This window comes from Rattus rattus, chromosome 7, assembly GCF_011064425.1.
Source record: "Rattus rattus isolate New Zealand chromosome 7, Rrattus_CSIRO_v1, whole genome shotgun sequence".
Taxonomy (NCBI): domain Eukaryota; kingdom Metazoa; phylum Chordata; class Mammalia; order Rodentia; family Muridae; genus Rattus; species Rattus rattus.
The window spans coordinates 99,961,439-99,981,781 of NC_046160.1; the positions used below are offsets into that span (position 1 = coordinate 99,961,439).

At 42.9% G+C, this 20,343-nt stretch overlaps 1 protein-coding gene across 11 annotated transcripts in view; it reads left to right on the top strand.

The window, feature by feature from the left end:
- Ttll5 (tubulin tyrosine ligase like 5) overlaps positions 1 to 20,343 on the top strand; it is a 219,707-nt gene that overhangs the window by 31,609 nt on the left and 167,755 nt on the right. For 10 of the 11 annotated variants that reach the window (XM_032908172.1, XM_032908171.1, XM_032908169.1 and 7 more), the window contains 4 exons: positions 5,507 to 5,576; positions 6,496 to 6,580; positions 17,778 to 17,879; positions 19,608 to 19,699. In XM_032908172.1, coding sequence (XP_032764063.1) covers positions 5,507 to 5,576; positions 6,496 to 6,580; positions 17,778 to 17,879; positions 19,608 to 19,699 — 349 coding nt within the window. The remainder of the gene's footprint in view (positions 1 to 5,506; positions 5,577 to 6,495; positions 6,581 to 17,777; positions 17,880 to 19,607; positions 19,700 to 20,343) is intronic. The other variant, XM_032908179.1, reaches the window with a different exon arrangement.

Consider the following 20,343-nt stretch of genomic DNA (forward strand, 5'->3'; position numbering starts at 1 on the left):
TTTCTTCCTTTATAAGTATTAAAAATTTAAGCTTAGTAAAAATAGACTACAGCATTGGGATTGTGAAATTTAGTGATTACTTAAGTCCAGACTTGGTTTTCTTCCTTTTAGACATTTGGTGGGTTCTGTTTATCTATTTTTCCTTTACTCTGGGCAAAAATATTCTCTTTTTATTTCTGTTTATATTTTCCTTCTTTTTTTTCATATGTATTTGTGTGCAGTGTATGCATATATTTGTATGTCGTGTGTGTGTGTCTGTGTGTGTGTGTCTGTGTGTGTGTGAGTGTCTCTGTGTGTGTGTCTGTGTGTGTGTGTGAGTGTGTCTGTGTGTGTGTGTGTGTGTGTGTGTGTGTGTGTGAGAGTGTGTGTGTGTGTGTGTGTGTGTGTGTCTGCGTGTCTGTGTGTGTATGTGTGTGTGTGTGTGTGTGTGTGTGTGTCTGCGTGTCTGTGTGTGTGTATGTGTGTGTGTGTGTGTATGTGTGTGTGTGTGTGTGTGTGTGTGTGTGTGTGTGTGTGTGTGTGCGCCACCTATGTTAGGCCCAAGATTGATGTCTGACATCTTTGCTTGCTTGTCTACCATCTTCCCCGAGGCAGGGTCTTTTAGTCACACTCAGAGCTCGCCAGTATGCATTGCTCTGAGGAGTCCCTGTCTCCACCTCCGTCTGGCTACCCCAGCTTGGACCTTGGCAGTGGCCTCCTTGGGAATCTTCATTACCTGGCATTTGGGGCTGGGGCTCTCTCGGCTCTGTTAGTTTTTGTTTTTAAACCCTGATCTTATCTGCTCTCTGTCTTTGAAGATTTACTTAGACCTTTGATCTATTCTGGCTCCTTTTTTTTTCTAGCCTTTGTTATTATTTCAATCTTTTGAAAATATCTTTTCTGTCTTTCCAGTGAGCTCTGGAAGGGAATGCTGGGATAGATACATCGTGTGTGTGGTCAGCGCTCCATCTTAAATTCCCCAGTTATTTTTTTTCACATTGAGCTATTTTCTGTGTGTGCAGAAATGAACTTTCTAAAGTGTTTTACTTTGGAAAGTTCTTTGATTCAGTCTGGGTCCAAAACTGTACAGTAAACAAATTATGGCCAGACCTTTCTGACTGGGGAAAGGATAGACTCCACCCCAGTCATAGGTCCTGTTACCTGGAGCCCCTTAACCCTGGGTCCCTTGTGGCATAAAACATGGTGGTATGCCTTGGCTCTCTTGTCTCTGTGACCTTGGCACAGGCTCCCATCTGACAGTCTCGCCTTTAGCTCTTTGCCAGGAGCACAGTGTTGTTTGGATTGCATGGACGGCGTTAGTTTGGGCTTGGGTTTTAGCTGCCAAATGGAATTGCTGTTGAGAGTCAGCTCCGGTTCAAGTTTGCTTTTTATTTTCTTAGACATGAGTCAAAGAGAATAGGACCTATTCCCAGCTCATGTGGGCCTCTTTTTTTTTTTCCTTTTGGAATGATCTTTTGCCCTAGTGATTTGTTCTTTTAAAGCTAACATCATAAAGAATAGAAAAGTTAAACTTTCCTTAATGGAGCTGGGAACCTCTTGCTCCAACTCTTTGCTGAGGCTGAGGCTCATAAAGGGAATGACTCGTCTTTAGGGAATGTAGGTTTGGCAGCCTATGTTAAGCGGCTCTTTCTCCCTCCCACCTCTCCGTGGTCTCAGTCCCTTGAGACCCCCTGCATAGATCAAAGTACTTGGCTACACCTTTGCCAGTTCCCCTCCCCACTGGTGAAGCTTTGGAATGAATCTGATTCTTTTAGGTATTTAGTGGAGGTGCCAGACAGGAGCCTGGGAAGATGCCAGCATGCACAGGGGAACTGGCAGCACGTGACTCTAATGGGAACATATTCCCATCTCACCCAGAAACGGGAATTTTATCGCCTTTTACCCAGACCTACAAACTGCACTGTTAATCCTCTTTTCTCTCCTTAACTATCCCTTCTTTTCCATACCTGGATCCTTTCCCTGGAATATGTGACCCATTAGCCAACTGGATGAAGTAACTCTTTCCAAGTCTGCTGCCTGCTTTTCTTTCAGGCGTGAGGGGGAGGGAGAGAGAGAACACTAAGACAGACAGAGGGTCTGTGCAGAACTTGTAGGAATTGGGGAGGGGCTGCGGCTGGGGGCTGGACGTAGATGTGAGGGTCGAGTAAAAACCTCATTCCCTATCTTTCCGCAAGCATAAGGAGACCCATTAGTAAAACTGCTCTGCAGTAGTCAGAACCGACTGGAAAATATCCACAAAAGCAACTTTTTTTTTTTTTTTAAACTATAAAGGGAACAGAAAAAAAGGCAAGAAAAGTGTGGCTTTTGTGCAGTCCTGAGGAGAGCATTGTGAACCCCTGCAGAATGAAGCGTCTTAGTGGGCTGCTTAACAGTGCTCCTAATTATGTGCTCTCATTTAGAAACGCAGTGTAGAGGCACAGAGATCTTAACTCCAGTGTCTTCAGTAACCTGACTAAGTGCCACACTCTCCCAACTTAGCGATATTCAGATTGAGGTGAGGAAAGACCTGATTAAGGTATGGATTTTACTACTGAGGTCTAATTCAGTCACCCTCGTGTCGTTCCTTAGCCACAGTTCTATTAATATTCATCCTGAGATTGTGAAGTTCAAAAGACGGTTAGGTCACACTCTTCATTCCTCTTGTTGGGAACACAACCCACATTCTCTTGCTTTTAGTTCTTTGCATGTTTTTATCTTATGTTCTCTGTTTCTTGCTGTTTGACAGTTATTTAAGGAGTGCTAGCTGTGTGCACTTAAAGCATCTTGAGAAATTCTAATATTTTGTATCTCCCAATTCTTCTGTGTCTTCTCTGTAGTCGAGTGCATTGCTCTGGCGTGTGGCATGTGGCATGTGGCATGTGGCAATGAATGAGGTTGATTGTGGAATGCAGAAGCTAGAACCACATAGATCCTGTTGAGTGTGCAGAGTAGCAATAACAACTGATATTTCTTTTTGAGACATTTTTGAGAGGCTCTCACTATGTAGCCCTGCTTGACCTGGAACTCACCAGGTAGAGCCCTTGAAGGGATTCACCTGCCTCAGCTTTCTGAGTGCTGGGCTAAAGGTGTGCACCCCCACTCCCAGCACCAGCTGATACTTCTCGAGCATTTAACCTGCACCTTCCCTTAGAATCCAAATGGAGCCAGCTAATAAGATCACTCTTCATGAGAAGCCTGTATGACAGTCACTGTTTTCCTAATAAGTGGTAGAACCATGATTGTAGCTGAGGGCCGGCTGGTTCCAGGGCATCCACTCTGGACCGCACTTTTCTACCCTGCAGTAACTTAGCAAGTACCCAAGTGTGACTCTTAAGATCCAGTTAGGAAAATCAGTGTATGTCCAGTTCCATAACAATTCTGATTCCTGCATTAGCCTTCTTCACTTTGAGAGGAAATTCTAACTTGAAATGGAAATACTTTTAAATTAGTCAACAGAGGATTAGTGAATAGGAACTACTCTTAAGGATGTCAGAAACTTTTTTATTACTTGGGCTTTAATATATAATGCCAGGGAAAGGAACCGTTTTCAAACATTGCTCTAGATTGTGAGCAGTTAGCTTTTCTACGCAGATAGGAAGGAGGGAGAGACCGCTGGGCAAGTAAAGTGTCTGCACAGAGGTTGATGTCCCGTGCACTTCAGTAGCTAGACTTTCAGGGAGTAGAAGTAGGGAGTGGTCCCAGCACCACAGGACAGCGAGTCCTGGTCATGTACTGTAGTCCACGTCTTTCTCAGACGGAACCTGGGCTGTTGTTCACTTGTAGCCATCTGTGCTGTGTGGCTGTGACTGACTTCATGTCTGGAACACAGCCTGCAGCTTTACTGCCTTTCTAGAGATTGCATGCATTCCTGCTTTTGTGGATGACTCGGAATGGAGATAATACATGTCATAGACTTACCAAGAAGTGTAAGGGCATCAGGAAGTGGGATGGGTGATTGACTTCATTAAGGATGAATATTGATGCTGTTGTGTTCATAGGATACGGAGAGAGGCTGCAGTCTGACTTTGAGAAATGTCTTGTTTCAGATTTTTGGATTTGGGGGATAGTTATTTTGTGCCAGAATTTGGGGAACACTATGAACAGTGCTTGGAAGTGAAACCTCTGAGACACTGCCCAGGCTCCAGTATCGCCTGCTGTGGTGCTTACAGCGCTGTGGCAGAGCAGGTCCTCACCACTCATCTGTAGAATGTGGATGGTGGTATGTCTGCCCCGGGGTTGGGTGGGGATAAAACAATACTTGGGACACGCTAAGAACATTTCTTGGCAGATGGTAAATGCTCAGTCCTCTATTAAATTGTAATTATTTCTGCAAGTGTTACCAGTCATTTCCAAGCAGCTACTATAGTTACTCTCGAATTGCTCTTGTTACCATTTACAGTCAGGAGCAAGCCCCTTGCCTGCCTGGGTTGACTCGAAGCTGATCTTTCTGTCTGATCACACATGCAGTTCTGTTTGAGGTTTCTGTATCTGCTTTCTCTGTGTGAAGTCTGCGGTAATTGCCTGCTTCCCACCATATTCAGTCTTGATTCCCTCGCCAATTCACGTCGCTCTGCCAGAGGGTTCCGTCCCTTCCAGTCTCTCCCACCCCTTTGCACTGGTTCCTAGTTACAGCTTTAGCCTCAGGCCTGTGAATCTGCCGCCCTCCGTCCTGCTGGTCTTTCACGTGGCAGTGGCCTCCTCTTCCCCCAGCACATACATGTCTGAGGCTCTCACTTCTTGCTTCTCTGTCTGCTCTTCTGCTGGCCAGAGCTGGCCTTTCCTTCTCAGCCCTGCAGATCAGCCCTTTTGGCTGCTTGACATCTTAAGTTTGGGGAACTGCTGCTCTGTGTCTCTCTAGAGTCTTACATGTTGCTGTTCTAACCCGAAACAGTAAACCCTTTGGGGGAAAGGAGCTGCTGACGCCAAAGTTTGTGAGGGCACAGATGTATCTGTTTTCTTCATCACTGTGTGCTCAGTGCTTTACACATGGGCGGCAGTGCCCACTATTTCTTATATAAACAACTTTCCCCCATTGGTGAGATCTTAAAACGGCCTAATTCAGTCTTTACACATGGTTGCTTAGCAAGTGCCTTATGTGAATCAAGCATCCACTCCTTCTCACTGGGAATGCAAGGCTGCATTGTGCATCTGTGACTTTCCAGAACAACTTAATGAGAGGTGCATTGGGAACAGTGCAGTGTTTTAAAACTTCCATTGGCCTTTATATTTTAAAAGAAGCAACTTTGTATTTTTTAAGTAGCTCTTATTTTCTTGGCAAATAACTATTTTATACCATGCATATAAATCTTGAAAGCTACTTAACTGCATTTATTATGAGAGGTGCTATATAAATTTATTTTTCCCCATTGTAATTAGGTACCCATAGTGGTATTTTCTCTGGCCAGTTGAATATTACAGATTTTTCCATAGTATCTTTTTTTTTTAAGGTAAAGAATTCCCCCCACCCTAACCCCAACTATACATTTTAGGATTTCTCCCTTTTCATTCCTTTCTGTTTGCTCAACAGCCAAACCAAATTTCCCTGGAAGAGAACATCTTGGTCTCCCGTTACATTAACAACCCCCTACTCATAGATGGTGAGTTGGGATCGACTCTTCACTAGATGGGCTGGAGCTCGCTCTGCTTTGTAACTTTTTCATAGTCTTCTCTAGTAAAAGCTGGTCTGACATTTTTGGTACCATTGTTCCAAACATGAGGATAGTTCTTTACCTTTTGAAACTGAAATTAATTGATAAGAGGAGAGAGATACTGCTCATACAGGCACACAAACAAATGCACATATGCATGCATGTATATATCTAAAAACATGCATGCATGCATGTTACAGTATTATATGAAACAAATAACTGAAATATCTGAAAGCTGTACTGTTTATTTTCCCCATTGTAAAGTTGGTGGGACCTGGGAGAATGGGGACAGTCAATGGGGATTACTAACGTTTATGCAGTAGCCAACTTTATTCAGAGCATCAGACAATTTACACTCTTAAGGGTTAAGAGGAGTCACATGAGTAAAGTGTTAGAGGCACAAAGGCAAAGTGCATGTGGCAAAAACGTGTTTTTCCTTAGAGGCATATAAACAACTAACAATGAGCCGTTGTAATGAATAATTTGAAGCAAATTCACTCCAATCTGCTATACCTAGAAAGGGCACAAAGCATGATGTAAGAACATTTACATGATTTTGAGGACATCAAAGTGGCAAGACTCTTGGTTTCTTGGCATTTTCTTATAAGCACTCAGAAATCTTCGCGTGGCTCCATGCTTGGAATCATGTGTGGACCATGTTACAACATCATACTGTGTGTATTTAGCGACTGTCCTGCATACTATTGTATGAGCAATTACTTAGTCTCAAAATACAAAGTGTGTGCAGTGTGGGTTTATGTGATAAGGATTTTTCATTCTCTTGTAGCTCCTGGTTGTGTTGTCCCATGCTTTGTAACAGAAAACAGATGAAATTAGTTTTTCTTGTGACTCCCAACTTTCTTCCTAGATTTCAAGTTTGACGTGCGTCTCTATGTGCTCGTGACGTCCTATGATCCCCTTGTCATCTATCTCTATGAGGAAGGACTGGCTAGGTAAGAGACTTTCTTGGGAGAAGGGATTGGCTACATATATTAGAGTGGATCCATTAAAAAGGTTTCTTAGACCAGGCTGCTTCTTTCTGTTAGGTTTACCTCAGGGAAATAGAGTGCACCTAGGTGGGACCCAGATGACAGAGAGCAGTCTTGGTACTCTACAGCTTCACCTGCAGGCCTGCATAAGGAGGAGACACAGCTTTGTCAGGTGTAGAGGCCACAGGGCAGTTCCATGCACTGAAGGTTGTTATGAGGACCCTAGGATATTAAGAGAAGTTGTAATGTTTGTCAGAATAGATCCTAGAAGGGAAATAAGTCACATTTAATTACTTGTCATAATCAGGTCCTCATGTTAATCCTTGCAACTGCAATACCTGCTGCCTTTTCTGCAGCAGAAGAAAGAGATTTGCATAAGTGAGGGATAGTTGTTTCTGAGTTCTCCTAATGGGATGGGGATTGGAGCGCATTGAATGGTCATGTTTCCTCATATTCATGGGCTATTCATGGCTTTCACCCCTTAATATACAAATCATATACTTTGCTGTGGTTATGAATCCAGCTTGGTTTGTGTGTGTGAGTGAGTGAGTGAGTGTGTGTGTGTGTGTGTGTTACTTAGTAGGTTGTAAGGTCCTACCTGTCAACAGAATTAAGTTAAATTTATAATAACTTGAAATTTTGTCTCCCATGTCCACAAAGACAGGTAACAGTTTCTGTAAATCCTTTAAGTTTTAAGGAATATGTAACTTTCTTGTGTTCTTTTCCCTTACTTTTTTTTAATCAGCTAGTTTGCTCTGCAGTTCGCCTGTGCCATGGCTGTAATGGGATGGTTTATGGCAGTGTAAGAGGGCTCTTTGCAACTGTGTGCAGACATCATAAGCGGAAAGTCACAGTCTGTGCATGTTTCTGATTTTAGAAAATTCATTTTGAAAATGGAAACTACATGAATAAAATAAAGCTGGCCATTTGTGTTTATGTGAGGAAGGAAACAGAAGACGCCTGTCTTCCCAGAGTTTCTCTGATACCTGTGTGTGGATAGGGGCTCGGCAGGCCACACTCTACTGTGACAGCTGTGTTTTCTGCTCTAATTTGACTTGGAGTGAAGTGAGGGGACTAACCTAAACTTCTAGCTGACTGAGCCATGTCTTCCCTTCACCTCTAGGTGGCAATGACAGCTTTTATAAGTTCTGTCATATTCTTAACTAAGATTTATGAGTTGGAGCCCTGAGAACACTGGAGGGAGGCTACTGAAACTCCATAGTCCTGGCCTTTTGTCCCTTGAAAACTCAAGGAGAAAAATAAAACATTTCCCAGTTGTTGAATAAAGCCCTGGACCAGCATCTCACATGAACTATTTGCTCTAATTGGATTGTCATAGGAAGACATTTTCTGTAGCATTTATGGATATGAGCTTATGTACTTGGAAGTATACATAGAAAGAAGACCAATATAAATTTTAGAAAGCCTATTTTCCATGGTATAAGGAACAGAGAGAAAGTAAAATATTTGCACTTCTTCTGGGCCTAGGGTGCGGTGGATTGTGCTTTTATACTTGGAGGCTTCTGAGCTTCCTCCTGTCCTTCCTCCACTTATCCATACCCCAACTTGTGGCCTTGGTCCTGCTTGGTTTTCTGGAAGAGAGAAGGTGACATTGTTTCTCAGGGGTATCATGCCAGTATATTTTGTGTCATGTTCTAAAGATGTTTCATCTTCAATATTAGTAGCATAATACTAATAATTACCACTCAGGAAAATTTTATATAATTTTTGTATCTTTTTGGTTCAAGTACAAAAGGAGAGAGCAATGCTGGCATTCATTACGGTTTGCTACAGATAAACCAATACTCTGGCTGCATGTGCATTAGATGTCAAAACCACTAATGTAGTGACAGTTGTCTTGCTTCAGCAGGAAGTAGCATGTCCACATGTATATGTACACACATTTATATGGTCAGTGGGCGCTCTTCCTCACTGATAGGAAAATAGCTTTTTACATACTCAGTCTACATTGATCCAAAAAAGGAAAAGAAACATTTTCAAGTCTTTGGTAGGTTTACCTGAAACCTAGGTGGATGTGAAATCCTTCTCGAAGGCATACACATGGCATTATCTTGAGCTGTTTGCCCCAGATATACAAGGCACACTGTTCTGTGTGGGTTCTTCAGTGTGCCTAAATAGTCACTGTTTATCTTGGCATTCACGTGCCTTTCAGCCTTCAGAGTGCACTCAGCTGTGTCATTACATCCAGCACCCGTCTGCAGTCCTCCGCACCTGCAGCTTCTGCTAATCTTGGGTCACATGTGCTTTGTGTGGACATAACTGAAGGTAATCAGTTTGGGATGAGATCACCAGGTTGCTTAACTTTGAGACTAGAAGGAAAACCATAATCTTTCCTAAAGAGACAGACCTAGAGGCAAAAATAATTAGTTTCCTTCTTTAGACTTTTATACCCTGTCATTTCTGTTGGGAGCTTCAAATTAATGCTAGGAGATTGAAAGTTCACGTTATAAAGTTTACTGCATTGTGAAATAGGTTATTTTGTGTAAATTCCTTTCTCCTTTAAACCTTTTCCAGAAAAAGACCTTAGTTTCATTATAAGTTAATGCTTTCATTCGTCTTTGTTTTATTCACACAAAAAGCAAGCCACTCACTGTTTATTTTGTGTGTGGAAGTGTTTGCCTGCATATATGTAAGTACACTAAATGTGTGCAGTATGTACAGAGGCCAGAGGAGGGTGTCGGGTCCTCTTGAACCTAGAAATGGCCTGAACTGCCATGTGGGTGTTAGGAACAGAACCCAGATCTTTTGCAAAAGCAACAAGTACTGTGAACCACTGAACCATCCTATCAGCTCCTTCTCACTGTTTCTTATATGTAAGTAAATTATTGAGGAGTTACTAAAATGAAATTGCCTATGTGGCACTTGAGTCAGCTGTCTCATGGTCCTGGTAGTAGTGCTTCTGCTCCATATGCTTCTTGTGCAGCTTTCTGCTGTAGAGTCCCCATGCAGGTCCCTGCTGTAGAGTCCCCATACAGGTCCCTGCTGTAGAGTTCCCATGCAGGTTGCTGTTTTGCCTAGTAGGAAAGACTCCAGAGATAGGGGTATTGTTCTCACCAAAATGGTGACATTTTTTGTGTCAAAAATAGAATCTAAAGAGACTTTGTTCTGGATTCTACAGCTGTTGGAAGATCCAATCTGGAATATAAATGATCTGAGACAGTCCCTTCTGAGACAAAGTTAATAGACAAATTTGCACTGAAACAAGAATTTATTTTTAATTAAAAAGATATTGAGTTGGAAACCATGTGTGTTATCAGTGACTCAACAAAAGGTAGCCCCAGCTCATGAAAGCGTCCACGGGGAGTTGTGAGGGTTGCAACCTAGGTCAGAGAAGTGGGAAAAGACTCCGAAAAGGCTGCTTCTAGCACAGCCCTCCCTAGCCATATTACCCAGTGGAAATGCAGAAGAGACCCCAGATCATTTTGTAATGCCTTTCTCTCCTCCCCCACCTCTAGGCCCTTCTTCAGTAGCCTTGCTTGCTAATTAACACTGGCTTCTAGGGGATATTTACCTTTTCTGTGCTAGATTCCTGTGGTTTTAAAAGAATTCAGGTACTTGCTGATTGCCAAGGAATTCAGATTACCTCACTGGCTGCACACTGTCCAGAATCTGCCACAGCAGCAAGTAGGGGAAGAGATACCAGCGACAGGGAGAAGTTCTTCCTAGCCTTACTGTCACTCTCCCTGGCAGGCCTTTGCTGTTTGTGAAGTTTGAGTCATTTCTGGCTCTGAGGACAGAGGATCAGGCTGGTAATCCCCTCCCAGACGCTCTGCAGGGCGCTGCCCATCACTGCAGCATTCTGGCAGTTTCCCTGCTGCAGCTGGTTGACAGCAGATCAGAGCTCTAGGCCTCCTGTTCTCTTCCATCAGATTTTTCTAGGTCAGGCCAGGATGAAACCCAGTGGCTTCTGGCAAGGATGCCTGGGATGAAGTCTCATTGCCCATGACCTCTCATCAGGAAGCTCTAATGCTAAAGACAACTCAGGTGCTACTCCTGTGATCTCCTTTGTTTGCGTATTTGTTCTGAATGTAGAAGATGTATCTGCCAAGCTGAGTACTTAACTCTCCCATACATAGGCTCCATTATGCTGACTAAGTATCCACCATCACACTCTTCAGGCCACGCCACTGTTTGTACACAGGAGAAAAGTTAGTAAGATCTCACTGACTGTTGCTTCCCGATTTGCTTCTACGTTGGTAAAGGTCTTGAAACAAGCACTGAGGAGCTGTAGCACTGTTTATAAATCCCCACTGCAGATGCATCTTGATCACCACCGAGTCATGCTCCAGCATGGCTGTTTCTTTCTTACCATCTAGGGGTCTTGGTAGGTTCTTTTGTTTGTTTGTTTTTTTCCCTTTTCCTCTGTCAGTTAAAGAATTAAAAGGCAGGAAAAACAAACACAAACCACTTCAAATATCATGTGCGGCAAGTAGTAGCAGGGAAAGATCTCAAGACAGACCACAGAATCAGCTGGTTAACAAAAGGCTTTTATTAGGGGCGAGGAAGCACAAGGCAAGGCACATTCAGAGAAAGACCCTGCAGAGCAGAATGGGGACCTGGGAAGCAAAGCCTGGTCTTTCCTCAGAGGCTGGGGATTTATGGGTCTTAGAGGGGTCTTCACAGGGTCCTCCTCTCTGAGTTTAGGCTTGGTCAGTTTGAATGAAGGGAGACTGATAGAGCCACAGTTTTGGAGTAGACATGTCCTGATCTGGCCTTGAACTTGTAGAACCTTGTCAAACTGGTCCACAGGCTGTGTGGCTCTAGTGGCTGGAGGAAAAGCCTGTAGGCCTTTGTGTGTGGTCAGAAATATGAGGAAGAAGCTGGATGTTTGCTCTCTTTGCTTCCTAGTCATGGCTCCTCTTCCCGTTTGCCTGCCTATCAAGATCTGGCTGACACCAGTCACCTCAGTTGGAAATAGCATCAGTTGAAAGTACATTTTAAAAGAGATTTTATTATTTGTATTTCATGCTCATTGTTTTACTTGTGTATATTTAAGTGTACTACATACACATATTGCTGAAAGAAGCTAGAAGAAAGATTCTGGGGTCAGAGGTGGTTGTGAGCTTATACTTGGGTGTTGAGAATTAAACCCAGCTTCCCTGGAAGAGCAGCCAGTGTTTTTAACCACTGAGCTCCTAGTCTCTCAGCCTCTGAAAATGCGTTTAACACACCTAACTTGTCAGAAATGATAGCTTAGCAATATGGTTTACTATAGTGTATGGTTGTTGCCCTCCTGACTGGGCAACTGGCTACAGCTTGCTGCACTGCTCAGGGTCACAAGACAGGACCAGTGCATATTGGTAGAGTGGGGAAGATGAACATCTAGAACTGAAAGTGTCATTTCTTCAAAATGCAGATTATTCCTACAACATCATAAAGCAGAATACATGTGAATCAAACTATTGCTAAGTCGAGGCCTGTTGTATGTCTTCTTATCATGAAGGCATTTCTTCAGTCACTCTCTTGGGGTTCAGAGAAGTCATGACTACTGTGCTGCTTCCAAGAGAGAAACATCAGCAAGGAGAAGCCATAGCTTTTAAGACTTCATTTTCAAAATAAAGTCCATATCTTCATCTGAAGGCTGCTAGTGGGAGACTGACTTCCAGGCAGCTAGGACAGGTCTTATAGCCCACACCCACTGTGACACATCTATTCCAACAGGGCCACACCTTCTAATAGTGCCACTTCGTAGGCAGAGCACATACAAACCATCACACCATATTTGTTTTCAGATTGATTTAAAAAAAAATGGACATACGATTCATTTTTTATCTGTGAACTCTAAGAGCCCAGAGTTCAGATTATCTAAGAAAATAAGATCCCATTTTTTTCTTGGCATAAAGGTCAAGACTATGAAATTCTGTTGTGTAGGCTTTCTTAAATGTTAAATTTTAAAAGTTACACAAATCTGCTGTCTGTTTCTGTACATACACATCACAGTCACATATGGAAGTCAGAGGACAACTTGTGGGAATTGGTTTTCTCCTTCTTCTGTGTGGATCCTAGGGAACTAACTCAGATCTTCAGGCTGGGTGACAAGTGCTTTTTCCTGTTGAGCCATCTTGAGGGCCCAACATACTTCTCCTCCCCCGAATAGCACTCACTTTACTTTTGAAATGAAAGTATTTTTTTACACAATGTATTCTGATCAGGGCTTTCCCTCTCTATCTCCTCCCAGATCCTTTCCACCTCCTACCTGTCCAACTGTGCCCATTCTTTCTTTTTAGAAAACAAATGAATAAAAAACCAGACTGGTAATTAAACAACAACGAAGAAAAAGCATGAGAAACACATACACAAAGCCCATGAAAACACAAAATTGAAAGCCATAATATACCAGCATAAGACCAGGAAGGCAAAAAAATGTTCAAACAAAGCAGTGTAAGACCAAAAAATTACCAAAAATCCCATTGAGTTTGTTTTCTATAGCCAGGGGGCCTGCTCTGAATTGTGTGTATACACTGTGAGACTCCATTGGAGGGCCTAGGTATCTTAAATCTTAATTTCCTTTGAGATGGAGGTTAAGGATTTAGCACACTGATTTAGGATTTCAGCTGAGTATTTGCAAATTTGATCCTGAATTACCTAGGAAATTACTGATTCCTCTGACTTGTTAATAGAGAAATTGTGTTGAAACTTTCAGGTCTGAATAGGTTGAAATGTGATAGTGTGTAACAGGTATAGCCCACTGGCTCTCAGCCTCTTGGTTGGGACCCCTTTGGGGACTGACTGACCCTTTCACAGGGGTTGTAAATCAAATATTTACATTACAATTGATAACAGTAGCAGTTATGAAGTAGCAATGAAAATAATTTTATGGTTGGGGTCACTACAGCCTGAGGAACTGTGTTGAAGGCGCACAGCATTAGGAAGGCTGAGAACCGCTGCTCTAACACCAAGGTCACAGACCTAATTGCTTGGCAGTGGGCACTGAGAGTGGGAAAGTGGCTTTCCTGTCTGAAGGCACTTGTGCGGCACAATGCTTGCCGGTCACCCGCAGTGGAAGCACCAGGTCTTTTGTTGTTCTAAACTTCACAAGAAACTTACTACTTTCCTTTAACACTTTGAAGTTTGAAACCATATGGATGTGTGAAAAAGCTATCTGAGTAGTGCAAAGAGCCACCTTTTACTGTCTGAGACCCCATTCAGCTCGACAGAACGGTCCAACTAGCATTCTTTTTAACCAGAGGACCCCATCAAGGATGGCTGTTTGGCTCAATCGTCGAGTCCCTTCCAGACTCTAGTCTGGGGCAGCTCCACGTTTCTGTGACTTCATGACCTCAGTGTTTTGGAAAATGACAGGCTAGTCATTTTCCAAATTGTCCTTCAATTTGGATTTGTCTATATTTTTTTTCATGATTAGACTTTAGCTATTCATTTGGGGTCAGAATACCACAGAAGCGATGGTAAATTCTCATTTCAGGATATTTGATGGCACATGCTAATTATTTAGTATTTGATTAAGGGTTGTGCCTACCAGAATCCTCGATTGTCAAGTGTCTTTACCTTCTCTCTGTGATTACCAAGAATTATGAGGAGGTAGTTAAAAGACATGTAAAACCTCATTCATTGTCTCATTTTTTATCAATATCTTTCATATCTATTGATGTTTCTTAAGTGAATTATTGGAGCAATGACTACTGGATGATGATTTTCAAATTCCATTATCCTTTTATTTGTATTATTTTGCATTTTACTTCAAGGAAAAGTTTTTTCTTTCTATTATATATTCATCTGTTTACAAGTATATAGGGAAGTACTTCTGTTTTATTTAGTGGGCCCCTTTATTATACTGTTTAGTTTTCCTGCTCTTTTTGTCCCAGCTTTAGCCAGTGGGAGCCCCTGTACACTGATTTTCGTGTCCTTTTGACATGTCTCCATCATTCTTTGAGTATAAGGCATTTAGGCTCTTCTTGTTCCGACCCAGCCCTACAATCAGTCATATCTCCAAGGAGTACTGCTTACTTGGTCATGGAGAATTGCTTTTAGAGTCAGAGGTTGGAGGACTTGATGACCCCACTGCTCTAGGGCTTGCAGGAGAGAGACCTAGGAAGCATGTATATGTCATATGGGCTTATGATTCTTCAAAGTTCAGAGTGTAAACTTGCTTTTCTCTTTTACATATTTTTATTTCTCTGTTCCAACAAAGAAAAAGCTGTCTCCTACTATCTTTAGCATTTTTATTTAAGACAGGGTTTCTCTGTATAGCCCTGGCTGTCCTGGAACTCACTATGTAGACCAGGCTAGCCTCCAACTCACAGATCCACCTGCCTCTGCCTCTTTAATCTCTAGAATTAAAGGTGTGTGCCACTATCACCAGGCGTTAAAACATTTGTTTATTTACTCAGTTTTCTTGTTTGTAGTCAATCTCTTGGCTCCCCACTTAGAAGCTCTCCAATCTCTGGATTTAGAGTCCTTGGGGCTATTGTTGTGCCTAGATAACTTTCTATATTTCCCAGGGATTGCGTCTCAGCCCATACACTGTCTTCCTCATGGGGCTGCAAGAAGTTAGCTAGCCAAGTCATTCATGTTAAAAGCAAAACCAAAGAAAAACCATCCCAAACCAAACCAGTGTAGGCTAACTAGATCATCAGAAGTGGACTAGTAGACCAGATTTGGTAGTTGTGTCACTTCTCGTCTAGGCAGCAAGAAGGCAGTGGTGGTCAGAGGTGAGTGTGGCTGTTAACACAGATTCATGAGAGCTGTGAGATCTCACTGGCTAAGCTCAGCCTTCCTTCTGCATTGTCTTCTTGTATTGTTCTTTGAGCTGAGGGACGTTAGAGTCAGTGCTTTTGCCCTGTCAGGGGCGTTTGCTGTTAACACTTCTCTTCACCCTCGATCGATCGATCGATCGATCGCTCGCTCGCTCGCTCGCTCTATCTATCTATCTATCTATCTATCTATCTATCTATCTATCTATCTATCTATCCATCCATCTATCTATCTATCTATCTAGTATAGAATAGTTATTCAGGACATGGGGAGGGGAGTTAAGAGGGTAGTAGAGGCAGAGAGAGGGCAGGGGAGAAGAGAAGTGAAGTAGAGACCAGCCATGAGCATGAGGAGAGAGAGGTGAAGTGGGAAGGCAAGGAGAAGAAGAAAGAGAACAAGAGCCACCCACAATTCTTTCATCATGTTTCCTGGACCCAGTAGAAGCTCACTCCATTCCATGACATTGGTAATACTGTCCATGCTGGGTTTTAGAATCAGATGCTCCAGTGACAGGAAGATGAAGAGGGAAAACAATGATCTGTAGAAATCCAGCCTTTTTGAAAAGCATGTGGGGTGTAAATACATGGAACCCCAGATCCAGCTCTCTGTGTGCCTCCCTGGGCTTTTCCTGTTGGCCAGATGGAGTCAAGCATGCAGAGTGAGACAAGAAGAGATACCTCCTTTCCTGACCAGAACTTTCTCTCTCTCATACTTAGTACTTGTTGAGGGAGATGATGGCAAGTAATGTGTCACCATGATTGGAGGTAGGAGTTGTGGATCTTGCCTGGTTCCTCTGCATTTCCTTCAGAGAGAATTCAGAGTGATTCTCCCACCTGCTCTGAGAATCACTCTCTATATGAAGATTAGGATGTAAAAGCAAAGTTTGTTGGCCACCACATGATGATGAAGAGTTAAATGGTAACTCCAAGAAGTTTATGGGAGCTTTGAGGCCTTTCTCAAGCATAGACACAATGCTTGTCAAGCTCTCTTTAGTCATACATGCCTCGTCAAAATTTTCTCATCATCCACATCCTTCTTCCTGGCCTCATGTTTGTTTATTTTAGTTTCTTGGGTTTGTTTTTTCCTTTTTTTTCCTTTAGCTCCTGTGTTTTTCTGGTACAGGGAATTAGGGAGTAGAGATAGTGGGGTGGCTGAGAAGAAATAGAGAAGAGGAAAAAATTTAAATGCTGACCTTTAATGCGGTAAAAATCATGTTGACTTCCTAGTCTGGGTAAGCATATCTAAACCGTTTGTAAATCATGTGAAAATAAGCTTGTGGCCTTCTAGGCTTTTTCACACACTTGGATATGTGTCTTGGGAAAGCACTTTAGGGCAGGGTGCTGTGGCACTAGCAGTGAGTGAATGGGCCTCGTGTTCACCATAAGCATGGTCTTGAGAGGCAGTTTTGATGCCAAGCCTCGCTGGACAGTTTCTCTTTCCCTGCCTGCTGCCTGCAGAGGCGGGCGAGTGTGCTTTGTGCTTTCGTCTAATATTGACAGTCGGCCAGGGCGACAGGTGGCCGCTGTACTTGCTCTGGACGCCACGTGGAAGCCCTTCTGTCTTCTGCTTTCATTCCCAGTTCAGAAGGCCTTCTGTGCTGTCTATCTGTGTTGTGTTTCCTCTCACTAGTGCTTATGGTGCTTCCTAGGTCAGTAGGAATCCACTCTGTGCATGTGGTTCAAGTCTGCAGTCACTGTGCTGAACCATGTTTCCTTTTTCTTTTCTCCTGTAAAATGTCGTTATTCCAGTCACTGAGTAGACCTTGAGTAGGTGTCCTTGAAGCTTCATAGCTGTGGGTAGTATCCCACGTGGAGTTCCCGAGGTTGTGAATTATTGCATTTTGAATTTTCATTCTTCCCATTGATTGAAGATATAAGAAAAGCAGTATCTAACAGTGTTTAAGCCATAGGGTTTGGAGTTTGCTTTTGGAAGAGTTACTCAGGTTCATTCATTTTCTCTCTCTCTCTCTCTCTCTCTCTCTCTCTCTCTCTCTCTCTCTCTCTCTCTCTCTCTCTCTCTCTTCCTTTCTTTCTGAGACCGGATCTTCTTCCAGCTCTAGCTAACCTGGAACTCTCAGTGTAGACCAGGCAGACCTCTGCCTTCCAAGTGTTGGGATTAAAGATGTATTTCACCATGCCTGGCCAAGTTATTTAGTATTTATGGGTCATATTTAGTTTTATATCTATTTAAAATTTAGATGTAGCATAGATCTATTTCATAGAGCGGCTTTTAGTGTTGAACTGATAATGTGTATAGAAGACACTTCTCATAGCAACTGTCATTTAGCGGAGATCAGTATTAATTAGATACTATTGTCACCTTCTTCTTGTAAGATGATGATGACATCCTCCATCCTCCATGTTATTGCATGCTCTGCAATCTTCAGGTCCACTGAACTTTCCTGGCATTAACCCATTCTTCCTGTCAGGTTTGCAACTGTGCGATACGATCAAGGCTCCAAGAACATTCGGAACCAGTTCATGCACCTGACAAACTACAGTGTGAACAAGAAGAGTGGAGACTATGTGAGGTACCATACCCTGGGTCAGGGCTAGAAGTCAGCTTCAGCTGTGAGGGTGGAGACATGGCAGTTAACAGGAACATGTAGGTGACACTGAGAGGTCACCTTTAAAAACAATTACTTTTCTGTGAATGGGTGTTCTGTCTCTGTGTGCCTGGTTCCCTCAGAAGCCCGAAGAAGGGAGCAGATCCCTGGAACTGGAGTTATATATGGTTGTTAGCCATTGTGTGGGTACTGGGAATTGAATACAGGTTCAGCAGGTTAAGTGCTCTTAACTGCTGAGCCATCTCTAGCCCCTCCAGTATCAGTTTTGAGGCATTGCTGCTGTTGCTGCTGCTTCTCTATGGTGTACCCAGACAGAGGGCACCCTATTCTACTAAAATATGCCTTTGCCATTCCTCTTTCCCTACTTGACTTAGGGGGTCAGAATTTCAGCTTGGAAATCATATCTAAAGCTTAAAATTATTTGTATCTCTTGACACTGTAGTTCCATTTCTATGAATTTAACCTTAAGGATGTATGTACAGAATCAGTTTATCAATCCACATCTTTCCTGTGTGTCATTTGATGGGAAGTGTAGTGAGCCAGCACATGAGGCAAGCACTTGACTGAACCAGTCTGTTACTAAAGCTTCTTATGTTGCTGAGAAATAAGAAAAGGATGGGTCATGAAATGTTCACTCTCTCTAACTACGAAGTGTAAGATTAGGATGTCAGTTTTTAGCTTTTTCTCCTTTGCTTTTATGTATCTTCTGAAATTTTCTAATGTACACTTCAATGACCAGAGGAAAAAAGAAAAGATAAAACTAAAGAAAGAAATGAGGCCCTCTCAGAGAAGAACCAGGAAAGCAGTGCCGACCCAGCTGTGTGCAAATGTTATTTTTGCTCTGTTTTCTTTCATCCTGAAAATTTTGCCAGGAAAGTGGAAAAATAGAAAAGAAACCCAAACAGTCACTTTCTATTCAGACTAAAAATAAGTTCCCACCACGTCCAAGGAAGGAAGGAAAGAATCTAGAAGTGGGGTAGTTGCTAAAGTGTGGGAGGTTTCATCAAGTGTCCTATGGCCAGCAATCGAGTTGCTTAAAGCTGCCACGTCTCTCAGTCTAGATGAACAGGGATAGAACTGGAAAGGGTGCTGAGGGTTGAGATGTCAGTGGCAAAGCACATATCTCTGGTGGCAGGGTGACATTCATGGAAGCTCACCCCATTCACCATTTTGTGGCAGTGGATGCCTAGAACTCTCTGCCCCCTAGAGCTCAAGTCACCCCATTGCCTTGTGTCGTCAGTGGAACTTGAGAGGTTTGGGAAGGTAGCTGTGACTACCCAGACAGGAGGCTTGCTAGTGTGTCAAAGCAAGCCTGTGTAGCTCCTTATAATACAATAGTACATTAGCGTACTAACCTATCCCGACTCAGTTCTGGTCTGAATGGCATCGGAGGTTGTTTGCTGACCTTATGTGACATTCACTTCAAAGACTAGATGTGCTATATCCCACTCTTAATTTATTATTCTTCACTTATTCTTGATGTGGAAGAATTAGCTCTCTTCTTTACCCTCTTTATACAAGCAAACTCTCCACAGTTGTCTTTCTCTTAAGAAATTAATAGAAAGGGTGTCTTACAGAAGAACCAGGGAAAACCAGGTTGAAGTCAGCAAACTGAATGTTTTTCTTAAATACTCAAAGCACAGAGAAAAGCAGACCTCTTGGCATATGTAGCTTCGATTCCTTTCTTTTTAGTTGTGATGATCCAGAAGTGGAGGATTATGGGAACAAGTGGAGTATGAGTGCCATGCTTAGGTACCTGAAACAAGAAGGCAAGGATACAACTGGTGAGTATCAGACCTTTTTCCTTCCAGTCTCTAAAAAAATAGTTCTGTTATTTGTATGCAGTGTGTGTGCATGTGTGTATGCATGCAGATCCTCTTGGGCTGGAATTATAAGAGGTTGTGAGCTGCCCTACATGGGTGCTGGGAACCGAATGCAGGGCCTCTGTAAGAGCAGCAAGTGCTCTTAACTGCTGAGCCGTCTCTCCAGCCCCTGACCTCACTCCTCAGTGCTGTTTTACTACTTCTCACCAGGGCCTCCTGATAAAGATGCTGAGAAGCCCATGGTGCCTGCTCTTGTTCTTTCCCTGTGGCTTAGAGTGGAGAACAGACTTCCTACGACCCCCAGATCTCTGTTCTTAGCTCTAATTTGGAAAGTATCACTTTTCTCTTAGTCCTCAATGAATTTATCCTTCTCGAGTGCTGTGCTAAACTAAGATACTGTGGCATTTTGTACACTGCATTGCAGTGTGCGTGCAGTTGGCGCTATATTGGCTCTGAGTTCTAACTTTCCTAAGTTGAGCTCCCTCATTCTTGTGGCTGAGTAGGAGGATGTAGAGTGGAATTTAAGTTCGGGGCTTGGAGTCAAAAAGAATCCTTGCTGAGCCTTGGGCAGCCTGGGAAGCAGTGTGTAAATAGACTTTGTTTGT